The 15,755-nt window shown below is 41.5% G+C and overlaps 3 protein-coding genes across 5 annotated transcripts; all 3 read right to left on the reverse strand.

Moving 5' to 3' along the window:
* Positions 1 to 298: 298 nt before the first annotated feature.
* LOC311253017 (claudin-7-like) lies at positions 299 to 2,559 on the reverse strand. 3 transcript variants are annotated; one of them, XM_084346694.1, is made up of 7 exons: positions 2,478 to 2,559; positions 2,210 to 2,308; positions 1,801 to 1,940; positions 1,552 to 1,713; positions 1,356 to 1,443; positions 1,160 to 1,267; positions 299 to 1,059 (listed from the first exon to the last, which is right to left on the reverse strand). In XM_084346694.1, exons 2-7 carry the CDS (start codon positions 2,299 to 2,301, stop codon positions 924 to 926), a joined length of 726 nt encoding a protein of 241 aa, XP_084202820.1. In that variant the 5' UTR covers positions 2,302 to 2,308; positions 2,478 to 2,559; the 3' UTR covers positions 299 to 923. The 3 variants fall into 3 exon arrangements, with proteins under 3 accessions (XP_084202820.1, XP_084202818.1, XP_084202819.1); XM_084346692.1 differs by having other exon boundaries at positions 299 to 1,062; XM_084346693.1 differs by having other exon boundaries at positions 299 to 1,062; positions 2,210 to 2,331; positions 2,478 to 2,552.
* A 375-nt stretch (positions 2,560 to 2,934) lies between these two features.
* On the reverse strand, positions 2,935 to 5,158 carry cldn10e (claudin 10e; the record flags this gene model as incomplete). The annotated part of the gene is made up of 5 exons (XM_084346830.1): positions 2,935 to 3,352; positions 4,240 to 4,353; positions 4,440 to 4,521; positions 4,668 to 4,829; positions 4,927 to 5,158. 5 exons carry the CDS (start codon positions 5,156 to 5,158, stop codon positions 2,935 to 2,937), a joined length of 1,008 nt encoding a protein of 335 aa, XP_084202956.1.
* Positions 5,159 to 8,694: 3,536 nt separating this feature from the next.
* cldn10a (claudin 10a) lies at positions 8,695 to 12,396 on the reverse strand. The gene is made up of 5 exons (XM_084347606.1): positions 12,046 to 12,396; positions 11,092 to 11,253; positions 10,857 to 10,938; positions 10,640 to 10,744; positions 8,695 to 9,029 (listed from the first exon to the last, which is right to left on the reverse strand). Exons 1-5 carry the CDS (start codon positions 12,263 to 12,265, stop codon positions 8,900 to 8,902), a joined length of 699 nt encoding a protein of 232 aa, XP_084203732.1. The 5' UTR covers positions 12,266 to 12,396; the 3' UTR covers positions 8,695 to 8,899.
* Between the last annotated feature and the right edge of the window lie 3,359 nt (positions 12,397 to 15,755).

The raw sequence follows: 15,755 nt of genomic DNA on the forward strand, positions 1-15,755 counted from the left end.
TGATGTCTGTCTCTGTCTCATCTTGTCTTTGAGATGGTTTTGCCCAGTAAGCATCATTCATGTTCCCAGACCTCAGGCAGAGAGGGTGAAGGATTACGTCATGCTGGATCAGGCTACTAATCTGACTAATGACAATAAAGTATTGTTGATTACACCAAATAAGGTGGAATTTTAGGCTGATGAAAGAATATCTTGTTTGTTTTATGAGCTTTTAAAGATGGTCAAGAGCCTCCAGAACAACTTACAAACAAGCACAACATCTAATAGTAAAAAAAAATAACAAAACAGTTGTTTTACATTGTTTATTTTTGTAAATACGTGACTGATTTGGTCATTTATTTATTTACTATTAAGATATTATTATTCTTAAATGTGCCTGTTTTTAGGCTTAACAAGTTATTATTTTTAATAGGTTTGCCAATAGGACAGGCTGAGAGAAACACTTACTTCTCAGTTATTTAATGTGCTTTCCTTTGGCAGTCTGGCAAATAACTATAATAAAACCAAGTCACAAAAATACCAATTCAGTAACATTTTATAATAACCATCATTAATAAAAGGTTAATTTGTAGTTAATTAACCTTTAGTTAATTCACTCTTAACAAACAATGAAATGCTTTATAATTGAATCTAATTAGCATCTAATAATTGTAATAAGCATTTGAAATAACTTTATTACCTGTTAGCTAATGCTTATTACAAACACCTCAATATAAAGCGTTAACCCGTAAAGCATTAAACAAGATCATACGAGCTTAAACCAAACCACACAGTGCAAGAAAGGCCATTCAGTACGCAGAGTAGGGATAAAGGACGCACTGTTCACTCTATTACAAATCAGTGATTTTGAAGCTGTTATTAAGTTAAAGGTCGTATTGATAACAATATGTAGACATATAATTACAAAATCTGAATCTGAAGTGCTACACAGTCACAACAGACACTATCTTGTAGGGAAAGACGTCACTGGACATTTCTGCTGGTCCACAGATGTGTTTTCTTCCACCTAACAGTTCTTTCTCTTCTCCTTTTTCACAGGTAAAGGGATCCATGGGCTGTCTGCTGCGGAGAGAGTATTGTATCCAGTCAGATCCAGCAGTAATACATGAGTGAGTATTGGGTAGACTCAACAGGCAGGTGAAGTGGTACGTTCACAAACCTTTTTGGGTGTTTAACTCTGCATGCAGTTGCACAGTGAACAGCACAGCCGAGGGAAATGAGGAAATTCGCCACCAGGCCAAGGTACAGGGCTGGTCCCATTTCATAGCTGAGGAGACAACAGTTTAAATTGGTTTCTATCTGCCGTTTACTCACATTTACCCTCTCATGAGGGTTATTCAGAGGCCGCATATTACCTCAGTTTTGATGGATCTGCTTCTCTGTGCAAAACAGCTCCAACCACTCTGTTTATGTATAAACAATAAGCAGCCACGCCTGATACGCCTGCATGAGGGAAAGCCGATGACACATGGAGATAGAAACAACACAGAGCAGTGGGTAGATGTTCTGAAAGGCTCAGAGGTTAGTTAAATCCAAACAAGTCACACTCACAGCCGACCAGATGCAGCGCAGAGGCTGTTATTAACATCCCGTCTTTACTTCTCCGGTCTCCGCCGATGTTTGTGCACTCGAGTCCAGGAAAAGTGAGCACGATGCCAATCAAGCCGAGGCAGAGGCCGATAATCAGGAGCCCCTGGACCACCTGGATGTACGCTGACAACACACGAACAAATCTAAATCGTACATACTTCCTGTGACTGACTTCAGCAGAATCAAAGGATGATTTGTCAGTGTGCCTACATTTCACTTCCCACAGCACCATGAAGTTTACACAGTTCACCACAGAGTTAGTGTTGTCATAGCAGTCTTTCCACAGGTCGGACCAGTACCAAGGTGCTGCCACTATAGAGGAGGCCGCTTGATCCTCCAGCTGGGCCACCCTCGAATGAGAAAATACAAAAAAATCATTCACTATTGTATTCTACAGTCTTGGACCTTTTTGCCTACCACAAGTACCAGGATACACCTGGAGTATGTCAAACATATTTAGTCAAGTTTTTGATCAAGCTCCAAAAACACTTGGTCCTACTTTTCCTATAATTCAACTCAATAGCATTTCTCTAAAAGAAAAACTAGACAGACAGGGGGAAAAATGGAAATTGGTTGTTATTAGTTTTGACCTTTAGGACCACCGTACTTATTTGCTTACCTCCAGTGGCCCACGACAAGGGTGCATCCAACAAAGCTCCAGCCAAGTATGCAGAGCAGCAGGCCCAGGATCTGAGCCAGGCTCCTGGACATCGTTTCACTCCGGTAAAAAAAACAAAGAGCCTTCACCAGTGAACTCCAAATAGTTACTGAACTGGTTCACTGTGATTGAATGTGTCTACAATACTGCACTGAAGTCTAATAGGATTAAAACATACATTTAGCTGAGCAAATAATGCAGGTTGTGAAGGGTTTTATTGCCCTCTTACCTCGCAATGGAAGAAGTCCGCTGGTAATTTAAAAAAAATAAAAGCCACAAGGGTTTCACATTAAAACCAAAGAGTTGCAGTCCTCTCACTGCAGCTACTTGTGTGTTTGTGTGAAGGTTTGAAAGCAGAGCCTGTTTACTGTCAACCAGACCTGATCAGCCTGCTGATGTTTTATTTGTTGCCTAAATGGTCACTCAAAGGCCGACAGTTCTGCTATAAAAGGATGTGGGCCTCAGTTTGTCATATTGAGTGAATGTATATTGCGTCTTAGTGGGAGTAATAGTTTTAACATGTTATAGAGGATAAACATAAACAGCAAGTACTGTTAAAACAAGACAGTTTTTATTAATACAAAACACACGTCACTGAATTTGCTTTCACCACAGACTTATGATTGAATAGAAAAGTATCAGATCCTCAGTCCGTCACATTTATTCACATTTATTCACAAAATGACTCAAATATAAGAGTTTTTGACGAAGGGCGTAGTCTCGCTCCTCGAACTGCCCGACAACGATGACACCGTCCGGCTGCTGCCGCTGCTCCTCGACTCAGACAAAGTTGATACGCTTGACCTCGACGAGAGGCCGGACTCTGACCCTGACCCCGAGCTTGATCCGGACCTGGACCCCGCAGACCCTGCAGACCTGGTGGTTCGCCCAGTCTTCGATGACCGCCCCGACTTGGCTGTGCGTCCAGATTTTGATGTACGTTCTGATGTCGAGGAAATGCCGGACACGTCTGAGCGCTCGGACCTGGACGACAGCTCGGAAATGGAGGACACTTTGGTCTTGGAGGTGATGCCGGACACCGTGGACAGAGCTGTGGTGGACTTGTTTGTCTCAGGATCTGGTTGTGGCTGGACGTTGATTACCCTGGAGAGAGAGAGAGAGAAGCATTACTGTCAAACATGACGAGACTGCTGAACCCCCATTACAAATTCCTCTAGTTGAGGTTGCTGATTACAAACAACTGAATACCCCTCGTCTCAACCTTCCCTCTCTTTCTAGACCAGTATTTGGTTTGTCCATTCTGGGCTACTGTAGAAACTAGCATAGCAGACTCCGTGTAAGAGGAAAACAACAACACAGGTAACAAAAACACAACGATTGTTAGTTTCAGGTGATTAAACAATAATGAAAACATAGACTTGAGTGTGGTATCGACCTTCTCATCTAACACTTGACAAGAATGCCAATAAGCATATTTCCCAAAATGTCAAACTCTTTCTTGAGGTCTACTTTGGATTTGTTTTGCAGCCTAGCTGATGTCAAGCTGTCAATCAAACTAAACACGTGACATAAGCACGATCAATAATTTTCCTGCTATGTTGTAGCAGGATGTTGTTCTGGTTATGTTACATGAAATTAGCTTGTAAAAGAGATTTAAGAATGAGGAGTTGGAAAAAGTTTAAAGGTAAAGCTGGAAATGATGTGTTATAAGAGTGAGCTGCAGCACTGGTGTACATTTAAAATCTCTGAGCTCCTTCTAGCGCTAAATTTAATCCACAGCATTGTTTTTTTCCTTCCCCTCCTCGTGTACTCAAGAAAGCTTTTAAAACACCAGACCTCTGTTTACTCCAATGGCCTCAGGGTTATATTGCGAGGTGAGAGGGAGTGTACCCATAATGAGCATCTGCACACTGAACGCTGGTATTTATTGGAGGAAGTGGCGAGTGAAGTTATTTATACACTTTCACTGACATGTTACAACAAAGACGGCGTGTGTGTGTGTGTGTGTGTGTGTGTGTGTGTGTACTCACGTGACCTCTCCCCCACAGAGCGGCTTACACACCGACCACAGATAGAAGAAACCGCCCACCATGTGGAAGGACGAGCCGACCCAGCCGAGGAAGATCGGGGTGCCGAGGTCGTACCTGTCGGTGTTGAAACAGAGACTGTGAGAGACGCATTTAAGTTGGTCCTTCAGGTTAAATAGTTAAATGTTCGCCTGTTGACTTACTTCAGTCCGTCAAAGTCGGGGTTGAAGTATTCTACGGAGACATACTGTGCATAAACACCGTACCCTGATATGGACAGCGCACCTGAAGAGAAAAATCATATTGAGAGACAAGAAAACAAAAAAAAACCTTGGATACTGGTGACTACAAATAGCAGCAAGATATAATTGGCTAAAACACAGGTTGTACATATATCTGCTGACTGTCCTCTCATTAAAACTAGACATTACCGCTGATTATGTGGCACCATCCACCAGCGTAGATCTTCTTGTACTTTGATCTGTCTTTTCCACCGATGAAGGTGCACTCCATCCCCAACAGACTGAGCACAAAGCCCAGCATGCCCAGGGAAAGAGCTGCCATCAGCAGGCCCCGCACTATCTGGATGGAGCCTGGAGACACAAATAAGACATCAAGTCTCTGTCAGTGGAGCCCTCGACTGAACAGTTTAGACTGTTTGTTGGATAGGGAGGAAAATGTGTCACCTACCCTCCACAGACCAGAGCACAGGGTAGTCGTAACAGTTGCTGACGGCAGTTGAGTCTGTAAAACAGGATCTCCACAGGCTGGACCAGTACCAGGCCACCTTGATGATGGAGGAGCCCCCCATGCCCCCGATTGAGGTGATCTTCCAGCCCTCCATGGCCATGGTGCAGGCCACGAAGATCCATCCCAAAACGGTCATCAGGAAACCCCAGATCTGGACCACACGAATCTTCATCTCGAATGCGTGAGTTGATCTCCAATTTATCTTATATTTTTAATCCTAAACGCTGTCTCAAGACGTGTACATCCTGAGCTGAACGTCTCCTTTTCATTCAAAAGTAAACGTGGCTTCCTACTGCGCTGCTTTCCTCAGAAAAAAGAAGAGGATGAGTGCATCACAGGTACAAATCAGGGGATGTGTTGTTGTTTTCCACATCTGACTGTACATGTGGATGAGAGACGACAATCGCTCAGGTTCCCACGGGCCTCATTTGAATCTATACAGAGAATGCTCACCTAAGCATTTATCTCGAATTACCGCTTCATGCCCCCATCATGATCTTTACCTCATGTGCAGGAACACGAGGGGAAGGAAGATCTGTTTATTCCATTAGTCCATATATCATAATACTTAGCTTTCTTTAATTATGCCACTTTCTCAATATATGTTGTTAAATAATCCTGTTGTTGTTGGCACTGTAAGTGCAGTAGGTGCGCCACAGTATAGCCAAATTTATAGCCATTTATCCTTCCAGCAATTTTGTTTTGCACTTCCATAAAATTCAGGTCTCATAACTGACTGATAAGAATAAGAATAAATCAAAATAAAGCAGCACAAACCAAGATTTCCCGAGTCCTACATTTCCCACAATGCAATTCAATAACATCTTTCATTAAACCCTCCATAGTTACAAGAGGGCTTTAAATCAAATCTTTAAAATTTCACAAAGTTCACAAAGCCACACCCCCAAATATGGGCGTGGCTTTGTGATACAGTACAATAGGGAGCAGTAGATGACTATTGGCTTCCACCAACACCTCCATCACTTGCTTTGTTAGACGTGAAGGTAAAGAATGAGGGGAACGTTTTTGCTATCTGACATCCAAACACACAGTAATAGCAGTAATATTTAAGCTAGCTAGTACAAGCTAATGGTCAATTGGGTTTTGTACGATGGGTGGACATCTCGTTCCTCTATTTGTGATTGGATACATTCATGACCCCAAGTTTAAGATTAGTTATCAAAAATATTATAATATTCTACATAAAGACAAGAGAGAGGATTTATACCAAAACATCGTTGACATATAACAAGAGATATCTGAACAATTAGAACAGGGAGACAGAATTATAACTTATAAAATATGTTTTTTTATTTCAATGTGTCTTTAAGAAGCAAAAAAACATGGAATTAAATGGTGTATATGACCTTTAAATGTTCTGTTAAATATGTAATAACACTGCTGCTGTGACCTAAGCATCATTCTTGACTTTGCCTCCGGCTTTAAGCTGCTAGTTTATTAGTAATTTTACCAAGACCTTGCTGTGCTGTGGGTCTCATAATCACAGCATAACGTCTTTGTGCTGTTATAATTAGAGTTAAATCTGAGGTAATGAGAATAAGGGGGAGGGATGAATGTTCGGCGGGGATGAAAGAGCTCCTCTTTGTTTCTAAGTCCTTTCGGCTTATGACAAAGTTATTTGGCGGCGGTAGGGAGTTATTGGAAACGGTGGACTGCTCGGTAGCCTTAATTTGTTTGGTGAGGGTGGCTTTAATGAGCTTTAATGAGTTTGTCACTGCTAAAAAAGGAAGAACACATATAAACAAAGGAATACTTGTGTGACCTGAGCTGACCAGATTTGAAAGAAGTAACAAAAAGAAATGATAAGTTGGTAAAAGTTGTTGCTAATTTTGCTCATGTGGTCTCTTCACAGTTAAAAGTTAGAAGTCAGAGGACAGGATTCTGTCACTTATTGTGTAGTTTCCTCAGATCTGTCAACCATTAAACGTGCATTAATGCTGCTCTCTGCTGGTGTGACTGCAGTAATGGGTGGAGGGACATGTCTCTGTGCCCTCAGCTCAGATCAGTAAGTAGGTCAGTGGTCTTCTTGAAACACCTCATCATGCTTTAGAGTATTTGATTTGAAGGGAGACAGTTTACAACACACAATGATGTTTTAGGCATGTGTATGCTGATAGCAACTGTTGCTGTTTTGTTTTGTATAATTATATTATATAGGTAGAAAACATTTTAAAAAATAGAGAATAAACTGCGAATTGAGACATTTATGGTCCCCAGAGGATGTACCGTACTGACTGTTGGTCCCCTGACTCTTCCTTTAGTGCCATGAACAGCTCAGACTCATAACTTATCTGGGTTATTTTCACTATGGAAACATTTCAGAGAGTTATTCATGGTTCCCAGAGGAACAATTCCTCTCGTGCTCAGCAGGTTGACATTTACAACTACTGGATTGATTGCCATTAACTTTCCTACGGACATTTATGTCTCCTTCAAATAAAACTGCAATAATTCTTTTTTTACAAAAAAAATCAATCTTCATTTATTTGCTCAATCAGTCATATAAGAGGATAAATAAGTTACATTATTGTTAGCAGATGCCTGTCATGTCCCTTCACTTTGCTCTCAGCTCCGTCATCAGGTCAGAGTTTAACCTGAACAAACAAATGACATCTTCATTAGCCTCAGCTGTACTGTGAGCTAATTGGCTAATGTTACCATGTTAACACACTGAAATAAGAACATTAGCAGGGATAATAATCAGCATCTTAGCGCACTGACATTAGCATTTAACTCAGAGGATAAACTGTGTTGAAGTGCAGCCTTCTCTGAGGTTAGCTGTGAGGTTTTCTGAATTTTCTTCCAAAGTCTTTGGTCTTTTAAGTCTTTTAAAAGTGAGAAGGAGTTTAATACATTACATCTACCAGTTTTAACATCAGAGTATCACTATACAATACCATCATTATATCAGACAGCATTGTGCAGAGCCCAGGACACCCGACACTTGTTTACGGATGCAAGGCGCCGGAAGGCAGAGGGCAACTTCCCTCTGCCAGCTGGTTCAGGTATCCAACCTCTGGGCCAAGAGGTTTTGCGTAACATAGCCTGGGGTTCCTATTGATAATAATTTCGAGGTGGAGATGGATGGCTGATAGGAGGGAAAACCTCCGGTCGGACCTCCAGCTCTGCATAGCCATCTCTGGGGTCTGATTTGACCTAGTGACCCGAGAAAGGCCTTCATGTGATCCATCCACAGTGTCCTCTATTTTCTTAAAGTAACAGGAGAAGATTAACTGGAGTTACATCATAGCTTCCCATATTTAAAAGTGATTAATTTCTGTATTTTTTAGCTACTTTTAATTTCTTATTACAACAACATTTGGTCACATTTACAGAATATAATGTGTCCAATAATGAAAACACTGTAAAAATACAAAAATTCATATCTAACAAGCTCACACAAAAGGTTGCTTGGTATCTGTATGTCATCCTCTAGTTTGAATGTTTAAAAAAATGATAGAAAAATACTTTAGAGTCTTGAAATATACGTGTAAAATTGGCCTTTTGTCTCCAGAATCATAAAATAAAGATTGAATATGTCCCGTCTATGTGAGACGGGCAGGAAAGGCCAGCCTGTTGAAGGTGACCGGAGAGTTTGAACGCTGTTTTGTGCCAAATCAAATTTCCTGCCCTAAAAGAAAAAAACAATCTTTTACTTAAGAGCCATTGACAGAAATGTCCCAAAAAGCAGTCCCATTTAAAGAGGAGTCTGGCCCCGAAAATCAACAACACATGTAAACTGTCACATGAATTTCACTTTAAAGCCATTCTTTCACAGACTTCAAGCACAGCAGTTCATGAAAGTGACGGTGGTGAAAGTCTCTGGTGACCACAAGCTTTTTATGATGAATTCCACGATCTAGTCACGTAACAGCAATGATAGAGTCCAATTTTAAACATAGGCGTTTCTTCCAAACTGTCTCGACGGCCCTCCCGCTTCCTTCTGGAGGCTGTTGGCTGTCTTGCTCTGCTTGTTGCGTGCAGTCACAAATGATGCAGCTCCACTGTAGGAGTATTCAGCTCTGCAAAAAAACAGAAGAAAAGTCCCTAAAACTCAGAGACACACTGTATGTTTTGATCACAGCTTCAGTCAAGCACCCTTTGGCATAACACTTGAGAACAGTTACAACTGAGGAGGCCTGTGATTTTAAAGTAGAGCTGCAATGCAACAATGGTTCCAGTTATTTCATTTCTTTCACTGACACTTGAACGAAAGGTAAGCTTTAAGGATTTGCTATTTCTAGTCTTGCTATTTTTTTCTTTATCTTGCGTTCCTCTTAGCTTTATTGCTGTCCACACTTTAACAAGAATACAAATAAAACACATTTAAATCTGCCAAATCCCGATTTTTACTGGATTTGCATCAAATTTACTCACTAGAAGATACAAGCCATCCTAATATGCCTGCTTTTTTAAATCAATATCACTGTATTATTCCCTAAGAAAATGACGAGAATGAACGGTAGAAAAAAAATCCTGGATCTGTCTTTTTATCCAGATCTGCACCAAACGTTATTGGGCTCTATTCTGGGCTGAAAACACATCTTCCATCCAAGTTTTGTAGAAATCCATTCAGCAGTTTTTTTGTAATACTAGTCACAAACCAACAAATGAACACAGGTGAAAATATAACCTAATACAAGTCTAGCCAGCAGCCCTGTAAGGCCAAAACTTTGACATAACTGAATGCTAATGTTGGCATGCTTACATGACCACAGTGACAAAGCTAACATGCTGATGTTTAGCTGGTATTATGTTTAGCAAGTTGACCATCTTAGTAAAGCATGTTAACATACTAACACTTAGCAGAAATAATACCATCGCTGAAGCTGTATGTCATAAGTTTGGCATATGTTTGTTAATATTGCACAACTCAGTAAACTGACCTGATGATGGAACTAGATGAAAGTGGATCACCAAAGTTGTTTTCATGACAATCCATCTAATAGTTGTTGAGATGTTGTGAGCTATTTCCGTCTGTCTTTAGCCTGCTAGCATGGCTAAAAACAGATATGTCGTTCCCTATTTCATATGACTCAAGAGAAAAAATCATGAAGGAGATGTGATTTAAAGTAAGGCCCAGCCATCAAATCTCCGGAAACTACATGTCTTCTTTCTGGGCTAGGACCAAATCCATCTGAATTCTGTCTTTCTACTCCTCTTAGTTTTCTCGCTTTATCCACAATATAAGGATCTGCTAAGTAGGACTGACTGTTGACAAAATTATGATGAAGGACATCACCAAAAGAGATTATTCTCTGCCTGATGCAACACTTCTTCCCTATAGGTGCCCTCTATCAAGGTGACTTTCACTTTGAAAAGGTCCTCATTACTGCAACAAAGGAAACATTCAGTCCTCAACAGCCGCGCAACTTATCAAAATGACGATCGTACAATTTGCTGTGTAGGTTCAGCAATTATGAGACAAGATGTTGAGAGAGATTACGGGATGTTTTCGACTGTAACGATCTCTCCATTGCAGTTAAAGTAATTATTTAAATTGCCTGATTGAGTTAGCAACTCAGTGCATTTTAGAGTCCGTCCAAATCAGATTTTCCCGAAGCCCTTGTTGCCGATGACAGATGTGGGATCACATTATTAGCATCCCGTCAGAAAAAATCAAGCAACTTGCCTCATACTGAAGCCTTCGGACAGGGAGAGACAGAAGATAAGTCCTCCGAGGATACACAGCACAGATCCAGCCCAGCCGATGAAGAGGGCTGCTCCCAGCTCAAACCTAAAAGGGTGCGTTGAAAAACAAAAAGAAATGTATGTCTGGAATTCCTTTCATCCGAATGCGGTTATGATCCGCTGTCAAAGAAATCTCTCTTGTAATCCTGAATACCTACTTCTGAGCAACAAAGAGCGGGTCAAAGAAGTCAGTTGTGATCCTGTGAGCGTATATGGAGCATGCAGTCATAGAGCAGAGGCCTGCGGAGAGAAATAAGAGGATTTGTACAACAAATGATGACTGAAATCAAAGCAGAAGGAGCTGATAATGTGGTTCAGCTGAACACTAATTAATTCCAAATGCTACATCCCCAATAAATCCAGACATAGAGACATATGCAGCATGGGTTTTACCATTGAGAATGAAGTGGAAGCCCGAGAGGACGGTCAGGCGAGCCTTGGTGGTCTCCGAGCCTCCTATTTTTGTGCACTTCATTCCTATCAAGGCGAGGATGGCACCAAAGAAACCCAGACACACTGAGGCGATCATCAGACCCCGACACACCTGGATATAGGCTTCACGACAGAGGCAGAGGGGAGAGACCCAGTTGTGTTATTCTACTTATTTTGAAGGAATAGTTGGACGTTTGTCACGCTTATTCACTTTTCTGCCAAGAGTTAGATGATTTGATTCAATCCATTCACATGTCTCGATGTTGAAGTTAGTCAGCAGCCAGTCAGCTTAGCTTAGCATAAAAACTGGATAACGCTATCCTGGCACTTTCCAAAGGTAACACAGCTCTATACATACCAACGCCAACTTTTAAAAAACCACAAGCTAAGTTAAGCTAACAGTCTCTAAACTTTGTCAGGAGTTGTTGGAGAGACGGACACCACCCCAACATTTTCAGTGGCCACCTCTGGGCCCCCATAAAAAAACCTTCTTGGGACGCCCCTGCTCGACACCAATGGACAACAGATAAGACGTGGTATCTTTGAGACTGCATGAATGTCTCAAATCACCTCAGGACATTAGAATTGGAACATCTAAAAGCACTTCCTTTCCTTGTTGTTACAAGTAAGTAATAGGAAGTGACCTCCGTCTGACTTGATGACTTTCTCAGATTGCTTCCTTCAGTCCAGCTCTGCTCATTCACCGACATATCCCTCCTCTGGCCTTTAACTTTAAATGCTGTGGTTGTTTGCAGCCTGAAGCCAGAGTCAGAACAGGAGATATCAAGTTCCAAATGCATTTGTTTATAACAGTGTTAACTCATCCAAAACCAGCAGGTGTTCTTTTTTTGGTCCAATCTGATGGACAGAAATGAGAAACACGCACAAAGACCTCAGATAGACAACAAGACTCACCATCCAGAGCCAGCATTGAAGGAAAGTCCTTACAGTTGGACACACCGGTGGAATCAGTCACACATGTTTTCCATAGGTTGGACCAGAAGGTAGCTGTGGTGATGACCGTCCCGTCCACAGAGGACACCTTCCAGTAGTCTGTAGGCAGTGTGGATGACACCAGGATCCAGCCCGAGATGGTCAGGATAAAGGCAGTAATCTCTGTTGCCATGTTGCCCATTTCTTCCTGTGCCTTGGAGGTCCGGACTGGGACAGGACGGAGATCTTTCCCCTCAGGAGTGACAAAGAGGAGGTGGGAGGGTCGGGCTGGGACAGGTGCGTCAGCAGAATCCTGCTTCTCCCTCACCTGTTCGGCCGAGCATCTGCGCCAGAGAACCAGTACTTTTAAGTGCACATCATTCAGTGACACACAATCAGTTGTTGTGTGTTGTGTTTGGTGTGTGTGGCGGTGGGAGGGGGTGCAGACACTGGTCATCACTCCACACAGTGTGTATGGGGTCTGCAAGGGGATCTGCAGGAGGAGGAAGTCTTTAATTGAAAGGATCTGAAAAGTCTTTGACAGAGAAGGAAGACAAGATGAGGAACAGAGATAGGATACATTTGTATTGTTGACTGACAGGGTGAATGAATAATGTGCTCATTTCATAAGGTTTTAATTATTTGCACCAGAATTTAACAGTTTTTCTGGTTATAGCAGTACTAAATAAAGGCAGCGCAACTGGTTGAAAGATATCTGTACTAGTTTTACAGTATTATGGCTCCATCAAGTGGCAAAATGGAGGGACTGTTTTCCTCATGTCTCTGCTGCAAGTTAAACTTACTCCCTACATGGCTCCCTAAGGATGCCTATGTTAGCCTGTTGGTCTGCAGGTCTACCCACGGGTGCCCCCAGGAATTTGGGGGGCTTGTTTGGGGGTCAAAATTTTGACCTGATGGTGGCACTAGATAAAAAAGTTAAGGGATCATGCATCACCATATTTGCTGATTAACAATAAGCTGTAAAACTGATAACATTCCCATCAGCCTTAGCTGTATGTGTTTAGTGGTAATTAGCAAACGTTAGCGTGTCAACACGCTTAACTAAGATGACGAACATGATAAACATGCCTGTGCCCAATGCACTCTCATAGAGCTGCTTGCATGGCTGTAGACTGTTGTGTCTTCTATTCAGTAGCTTTGGTTAAGTTTACATTTGTCACACTACCAACTGAAGTGGCAGAAGCTGGACATTTAAACAAAACACGAATAACTTTTAGCTATTTGCTAGTTTGCCTAACAGTAGCAAATAACTGTTGCAAACAGTAGCTAACATTAGCAAACCGTAGATATATATATTGCTATTTCTTACACTTTGCTGACTCTTCTCATCTTTGGCTGCTATTTTTTACCATTTGAAACTGTCCTGTAGTTGTGACCACAGTGGTTGTTGTTCAGCAAAAGTGACAAAAGGTCTTGCTTGAATGTGTAACCACTGCCTCAGGTTGGTGTCCAGGTTGGCGTCCATGCATTTGGGCTGTTTCCAGTTGATTGATTTCTGCGGCAAAAATACCCTGACACCAATATCCACAACAAGGTCAACTTCCGTGTTCAAGATTTTATCTAAGGTACACAACATATTCAAATGTGAAAGTATGATACAGAATATCTCTTACCAGTTTAAAATTATTATATAACTGGATCCTTCTTAATGATGCAATAGCTTTTAAGCAGTACCTTGACATGAGTGGGCAAGTTGGAGCTAGTTTTACGTAAATTATCTAAAATTAGCTTAAACTATTGGTTGTTTTAATCCTGATGTGTTTTGTTTCTAAAATCTTAATCTGAAAGTTACTTCAGCTGTTCAATATATAAGTAGTGAGGCAAAAGTAATAGGAGAAAGTCTAGGTGCTGTATCGTGGGCAACTGGACTTCCAGTTTCTTGAAGAGCTCTCTTCAAGAAACTGAAGGCTTCTTCAGTTCTAACTAACTGGAGGGGAGTTGTAGGCTTTTAAACTCTGTGTGGGAGTGTCCTTAGAGAGTCGTTAAGGACACGTGCAAGCTCACAGCCGCCTAGTTGGGTCTTTTCCTTATCTTTTTTAAAAAAAATACATGTCCCCCTCCCCCTATACACACACACTTTAGCACCATTTCTTACAGTTTATGTTTGTGTTATCTGCGTATTTTTTTATCAGTGCTGCCATATTCTGTTCTGTCCTTGGTTGTCTTACCAGTAGGTTTTGTGATTAACCCGTGCGTGTCCCGTCTCAGGTCAGTATGGGCTGTTGAGCAACTGAGGCCGTGTCAACAGGGTCGACGAGACTGAAACGTGAGGAGAGATAGTGAGGAGTTGTTGTGGAGAGAAAGGGCAAAGGACAAGAAGTCAGAGTAAAAATGGTAAGTCATAAATTAGTCAAAGTAAAAGGCCAATGTGAAAGCAACCAAACCTCTTAGCAGAAACAGGCCAGGTACTAAACCCTAATCTTGTACTGAAAACTGTTTGCAGCATTGTGGGTCAACTTTTTTATTGCAGGGCTTTTACAAACAAGGATTAGATCTAATCTCTTATTTCAGATAAAGGGGGATTGTTTCCGGGGGAAATAATTACCAAAAACATTTCCACCGGAGACACTGGAGCTGCCCCCTGCTGTCTCTGATCCCGGGACAGTTTATGGGGTCAATAAACGGGCACATGTACCGTGTTCCCAGAATCAGCGCTCCAGGAAAGGCAGGTGTTTTACTGTCAGTGTGAAGGTGCTGAGAGTGTTGTTACCTAAATCTCTAGACGTTTGAAGCCTTGATGCCACGTTTCCATAGTCCCTGTTGCTGAGCAATCTCCGAGGGGACCCTAATCCCGTAAACCTGCTGATGAAAGGGAAGCAGCTGGAACAGGTTGTTATCTGTGTTAACCTGTTGATAACGGCCCATTTAGACCATGAATATGATAAAGACCTTAACCTTTCCAATCATGAATTGTTAATGCAGGATATGAGCAGATTCCTTCCTTGATACCTAGGATGTTTATCTGTAACTCAGTCGAGAAGGATGGAAGAGATTGATATTGAATGTTAAAAAAAGAAGATGCGACTTCTTTGTTGATGAGTAAAGTGGTAAGTAAATACAGTAGACTGCATTCTGACACATTTTTTAAAAGCTTTTATTTAATCAGGACGGCCTCATTCAGATCAAGAGTCCCTTTTTCAGGAGTGTGCGAGCCAAAATAGACAACAACAACAATGTGAAAATATGTGAGATGACAAATGTTTCTAAACCGACATTGCACCTTAAAACAACCCCCACAGAAATCAATGACTCTGTCCAGACTGAAATATTTTTACAATAGTGAATAGATTCTCATGAAATGTTGTACAGATATTCATGGTCCCCAGATGATAAGTCTTAATAAATATGGTGATTTCTGATTCAATAGCTTTGGTGTGCCGCCATTAAGTCATAACTACAACTAGAATGGTACTCAGTAGTGCGCATACCTCCTCCAAGGCCCAACAGTCCCCTTGCACTCACTCATAGATGCCAGTCACCTAAATACGCCTGATTATTTTCATCAAGATCCACGCATTATTCCCTAAGAATTCAACAAAAATGTTGCGTTTTTCTCGCATCGTTAAGAAGGTTGAGAGCAAAATTACTGGATCCGTCCCTTGAACAGGATCTGCACCAAGAGTTAACAGGATCTACTCTGGGCTGAGACCTGTTCTCCATCCAAGTTTCAT

This window comes from Pagrus pagrus (assembly GCF_965226575.1).
Source record: "Pagrus pagrus genome assembly, chromosome: 24".
NCBI classification, from domain to species: Eukaryota; Metazoa; Chordata; class Actinopteri; order Spariformes; family Sparidae; genus Pagrus; species Pagrus pagrus.

Coding starts and splice junctions, on each gene's coding strand:
- cldn10a (XM_084347606.1), bottom strand. CDS start 12,265: ATGGGCAACATGGCAACAGAGATTACTGCCTTTATCCTGACCATCTCG. Junction 11,254..12,045: donor TTCAATGCTGGCTCTGGATG/GTGAGTCTTGTT, acceptor TCTGTCGTGAAG/CCTATATCCAGGTGTGTCGG. Junction 9,030..10,639: donor TCCGAAGGCTTCAGTATGAG/GCAAGTTGCTTG, acceptor GTTTTTTTGCAG/AGCTGAATACTCCTACAGTG.
- LOC311253017 (XM_084346692.1), bottom strand. CDS start 2,301: ATGTCCAGGAGCCTGGCTCAGATCCTGGGCCTGCTGCTCTGCATACTT. Junction 1,941..2,209: donor CTTGTCGTGGGCCACTGGAG/GTAAGCAAATAA, acceptor TTCTCATTCGAG/GGTGGCCCAGCTGGAGGATC. Junction 1,444..1,551: donor TGCGCTGCATCTGGTCGGCT/GTGAGTGTGACT, acceptor TCCCTCATGCAG/GCGTATCAGGCGTGGCTGCT.